The sequence below is a fragment of the Mandrillus leucophaeus genome, unplaced genomic scaffold, assembly GCF_000951045.1.
Source record: "Mandrillus leucophaeus isolate KB7577 unplaced genomic scaffold, Mleu.le_1.0 Scaffold198, whole genome shotgun sequence".
Classification (NCBI taxonomy): Eukaryota; Metazoa; Chordata; class Mammalia; order Primates; family Cercopithecidae; genus Mandrillus; species Mandrillus leucophaeus.
Genome location: NW_012102009.1, coordinates 2796833 through 2802461, shown reverse-complemented (window position 1 = coordinate 2802461; position 5629 = coordinate 2796833). Strand labels below are relative to the sequence as shown.

The following is a 5629-nucleotide window of genomic DNA, read 5'->3' as shown; positions in this document are numbered from 1 at the left end:
TTTATTTATAATATTTTCATTCCATGGTTGGTGGAATCTGTGGATACAGAATCCATGGGTATGGAGAGCTGACCATATTTTGTTTTCTAGAGGAGTGGCTAGGACAAAATTAATCTGGACTTATATAAATAGCTGAGCATGGTGGCTCATATCTATAATTTCAGCACTTCAAGAGACTGAGGTGGGAGAATCGCTTGAGCCTGGTAGTTCGAGACTAGCCTGGGCAACATAGGGAGACCTATCTCTATAAAAAAAATTTACAAAATTAGTTGGGCATGGTGGCACACACCTGTAGTCCCAACTACTTGGGAAGCTGAGGTGGGAGGATTGCTTGAGCCTGGGAGGTCAAGGCTGCAGTGAGCATGCCACTGCATTCTAGTCGGGGCAACAGAGCGAGACCTTGTCTCAAAAAAAAAGAAAAAGAAATGATATAAACCTCAGACTGCTCACTGTCAAGTATAATTTCTACTCTACTCTAATTTTTCTGTCCATGCCCTGATGTTTTTCTTTGCTAGGAGAAGGAAGAGGGAAGATACCTGGCTAGTACTTAGATTTATTAAACTACATGGGATTATGAGATAGTAAGGATGAGGAAACATACTTTTGCCTCTTTCTCATTAATTCTTGCAGCACTGGTTGAAAACTTACATTGCAGGTACTGTGTTTGGTGCTGGCTCTTCCTTTCTCCATCTCCTTGTCCTGACATACCTGTGTCTTCTGTATTTGCTCTCAGTTGATGGCACCTGCTTCACATCCATTCCTCATGCTCTGCCCCCATCCAATCTCTCACCAAAGCCTTTAACCTTTTTCCTATTGCCTAGATACTTACTCCATGTCCTTTGAAACTCACCTCATACACTGCACTTCCACAAAAGCCAAAAAGCTTTCCTAGTTGGGTTAGGTACTCCCACAAATTTTCTTTGTATACCTGTGCTGTTGTATTATTTATGATTTTGTTGGGTTTCCTAGACTTAATGTTTCTGGTCCTTTTTTCTTATCTGTAACCTTGTCCTAAGTCCTCTTAACCTATTCCCTTTTTCCCTTTTAACCTTTATCTCTCTGCTAAGCTCCAAGTAACCCATTAATCTACTTGATATTTCTACTTGACTATCTAATGGCATCTCATTAGGTCCTGTGGATTATTTCTCCAAAATACATCCTGAATATGATCCCTCTTCTCTACCTCTGTAGCTATTACCTTTATCCAGGCCACTATCATTTCTAGCATAGCCCATTGCAATAGCCTCCTAATTGGTATCCTTGCTTCCACCATTTGGCTTTCTAAAATTCATTCTCTCAGAAGCCAGAGTAATCTTTTAAAACTTAAAACACGATTTCTGCTGAAATCCTTCTAATGGTTTCCTATTGTACCTCAATTAAAATGCAAACTCTCTATAATGATCTGTAAGGCTTTATAAAGTCTGGCCCTGAGTCGTCTTATAGCCCTTTTATCCTCACTTTTTGTTCACTTGTCAGGCTTATTCCTATCTCCAGGCTTGTTTGTTTTGTCCTAAAACGTTTTTCCCCTAGATTCTTTGATGACTTATTTTATCACTTCATTCTGGTATCTGTATGAATATATTTCCTGTCTAAATAGCCTGCCCTTTATGTCCCTGCTCATATTTTCCACTGCATTATATGGATTTATACATCACATTATATGGATTCATTTCTTGTTTGCTTGTCTCCCTCACTAGAATATAAGCTACATTGACCACACTCCCCAGCACCTAGAAACCTGGTACCTAGTACGCACTATGAAGGAATGAAAATACACACTAGATTCGTCTAGTCCACAGACATTTATTGAATGCCTTCTTTGGACCAGGCACTGATTTTAGGTACTGGGAATTCAGTTAAAAAAAAAAAAAAAATCCATGCCTTCTTGGTGCTTTCACTCTACTGTGGGTTGACAGACAATAAATAAGTAAATAAAATACATAGTATGTTACAGAAAAAACATAGAATACGGAAGAAGGATAGTAAGGGTCAGAGGTGAGGATGGCGGTTGCCATTTGAAATATGGGAACTTGATCAGGGAGCCCCTTGCACTTGCTAAAAAGGTGACCCTTGAACAAAGATGAAGACCTGAAAGAGGTGGGGAACAAAACATGCTAATATCCTGGAGAGAACAGTTGCAAAAAGCATGCCTCATATGTCTGAGAAACAATTTAAAACAATAAATGTGTTAATTTATATATGTTTTTGAGGAAGTGAATTAATACTAATATTTGGTGGGTTTTTTTGTCTGTCTTTTTGTTTTGAGCTAGGTTCTAATGCTGTTACCTAGGCTGGAGTGTAGTGGCGTGATCTCAGCTCACTGCAGCCTCCGCTTCCTGGGCTCAAGCACTTCTCCTGATCCTCCTTCATTTGCATGAAAAAGACATTTCATGCAAGTTAAAAAAGTTAAAAAAAGACAAAGAAGGGTATTATATAATAATAGAAGGCCTTGTCCAATGGGAAAATAATACAATCCTAAACATATATGCACCTAACACTGGGCTTTGAAATTTATAAAACAATTAATAGTAGACCTAAGAAATAAGATAGACAGCAACGCAATAATAGTGGGGGGGACCTTAATACTCCACTGAAAGCATTAGAGAGGTCATCAAGACAGAAAGTCAACAAAGAAACAATAGATTTGAATTATACCTGGAACAAATGGACTTAACAGATAGATACAGAACATTCCATCCAAAAACCACAGAATATACATTCTACTGAATAGTGTGTGGAAATTTTATGCACTACCTCAGCCTTCCAAGTACTACTACAGGCACAAGCCACCATGCCTGGCTAATTTTTGTATTTTTTGTAGAGCCAGGGTTTCAACTGGTGCCCAGGCTGGTCTTGAACTCCTGGGCTCAAGTGATCCACCTGTCTCTGCCTTCCAAAGTGCTGGGATTATAGGCGTGAGCCACCACACCTGGCCCATACTAATACTTTAACTTTGATCCAGTACCAGAAGTGAATTCTAGCATTTTCCCTTTCTTGATTATTTTATTCTCTAACAGTGAGAAGTTCAGCTCTCATTATCTATATTTGCTTATTTGTTTAGCCCTAGTTTACAAATGAAGTAGCAGTCTCAAACTCATTACTAAACCATACTCCTGTGGGAAACAAATTGAGCAACAGGAGTATAGTGTTTGTATATGGTTCTTTTTGTCTGTAGCCTCTGTATATCCAGTCAAAAAGCTGTTTTTCAAAGTTATTTATGTCAGCTTCTTTCTTCTCTGTCTCCTTCAGTTTCGTTATATGATTCATTTGTAATACAGTTGGATTCATTGGTCATAGTCTGCATTCTTTTTTTTTTCTTTTTTTGAGATGGAGTCTTGCACTGTCACCTGGGCTGGAGTGCAATCGTGCCATCTCGGCTCACTGCAACCTCCGCCTCCCGTGTTCAAGTGATTCTCCTGCCTCAGCCTCCTGAGTAGCTGGGAGGTGCCCGCCACCACACCCAGCTAATTTTTTGTATTTTTTTTTCTTTTAGTAGAGACAGGGTTTCAGTGTGTTGGCCAGGCTGGTCTCGAACTCCTGACCTCGTGATCCGCCTGCCTCAGCCTCCCAAAGTGCTGAGATTACAGGCATTACAGATATAAAAAAATTATGTCTAGTCAAATTTATATTTTATGGTGTACAGTTCTATGTGTTTTGACAGATGCTTAGAGTCGTATAATTTGTTCTTATTGGTGACTAATTTTCTAGCAATCTGGATTGTTTTCAAATTTTGGTGGTTATGAATAAAGCTTTGCATACAGGTTTTTGTGTGAATCTCAGTTTTCATTTCTCTTGGGTAGACACTTAGGAGTGGGGTTACTGGGTTGTAAGATAGGTGTATGTTTAACCTTAAAAGAAACTACCAAACTGTTTTCCAAAGTAGAGATACCATTTTTCATTCCCACCAGCAGGGTATTAGAGCTCCAGTTGCTCCTCATCCTCACCAGAAGTTGGTATTGCAAGTTTTAAAATGTTAGGCATTCTAATAGGGCCCTAGTTTTTGATAGACCATAGAAGTATGACTCCATGTGTGTAGTGGTTAGTAATTGGTATAGTTCGATTTTGAACCCATGCTTTTTCCATTAACATTTTTATTTTTGAATTTAATCTATTTCTCTTTGTTGTCGCCCAGGCTGTAGTGCAGTGGCGCAATCTCGGCTCACTGCAACCTCCGTCTCCTGGGTTCAAGCAATTCTCCTGCCTCAGCCTCCACAGTAGCTGGGATTACAGGAATGCACCACCACACCTGGCTAATTTTTTGTATTTTTAGTAGAGACGGAGTTTTACTGTGTTAGCCAGTAACACAGTAGGTTGGGATCTCCTAACCTCGTGATCTTCCCGCCTCGGACTCCCAAAGTGCTGGGATTACAGGTGTGAGCCACCGCGCCCGGTCAAAAGGTTTATAAATAGGGAACTGGCAAGTTTTCTGTGTTAAGTTTTTCTTTTTTTTTGAGATGAAGCCTCGCTCTGTCCTTCAAGCTGGAGTGCAGTGGCATGATTTCGGCTCACTGCAACTTCTGCCTCCCAGTCATTTAAGTGATTCTTCTGCCTCAGCCTCCTCCTGAGTAGCTGGGATTGCAGGCATGTGCCACCACTCCCTGTTAATTTTTGTATTTTTGTTTTTTTTAATAGACACCAGGTTTCACTATGTTGGCCAGGCTGCTCTCAAACTCCTGACCTCAAGTGATCCACACCCTTCGGCCTCCCAAAGCACCGGGATTACAGGCATGAGCCATCACACCTAGCCTCTTGTGTTAAATTTTATAAATGTATTATTTGGGGGAAATTTTTTTTTTTAAAGAACTTGAAGCTTAGCTTTAAAAGGAGTTGGTAACTATTGATGCTTCTTTGTTATATTTGTGTACAAAAACACACCAAAGTACTTCTTAACATTTTTAAAAATGATGGAGTAAGTTTTATTCTGTCTGAACCGAGTTCATTTCTCATACCAGTTTTATACGCTCATATTTTAAGATAATATCTTCTCTTTATTTACAGTTCTTTAAGGAAAAACAGTAGTGCTCTGCATAGTTTACTGAAACGAGTGGTCAGCACATTTAGTAAGGACACAGGAGAGCTTGCATCTTCATTTTTAGAATTTATGAGACAAATTCTTAACTCTGACACAATTGTAAGTATGTGTGTGTTTGTGTATGTATGTATGTATGTATTTGGTGTTTCTTAAATTTGAAATCTTTGGCTAGGTACGGTGGCTCACACCTGTAATCTCAGCACGTTGGTGGGCTGAGGTGGGAGGATCTCTTGGGGCCAGGAGTTTGAGACCAGCCTGGGCAAAATAGTGAGACCCTGTCTTGAAAAAAAGAGAAATACTTTGCCATAAGTTAAATCACTTTATATATCAAATATCCAACGTAAAAAAGATCACTTTAGTTCATTTTATTTTATTTTATTTTATTTTAGATGGGGTCTTGCTCTGTCACCCAGACTGGAGTGCAGTAGCGCGATCTCGGCTTCCTGCAACCTCCACATACTGGGTTCAAGTGATTCTCCTGCCTCAGCCTCCTGAGTAGCTGGGATTACAGACACCCACCACCATGCCTAGCTAATTTTCTGTACTTTTTCAGTAGAGATGGGGTTTCACCACATTGACCAGTCTGGTTTTGAACTC

General features: G+C 39.7%; 1 protein-coding gene across 1 annotated transcript in view; it reads left to right on the top strand.

The window, feature by feature from the left end:
• Window positions 1-5629, top strand: part of KIAA1429 (KIAA1429 ortholog) — a 79171-nt gene that overhangs the window by 62089 nt on the left and 11453 nt on the right. Inside the window, exon 18 of the mRNA XM_011978682.1 lies at window positions 4999-5131. Coding sequence (XP_011834072.1) covers window positions 4999-5131 — 133 coding nt within the window. The remainder of the gene's footprint in view (window positions 1-4998; window positions 5132-5629) is intronic.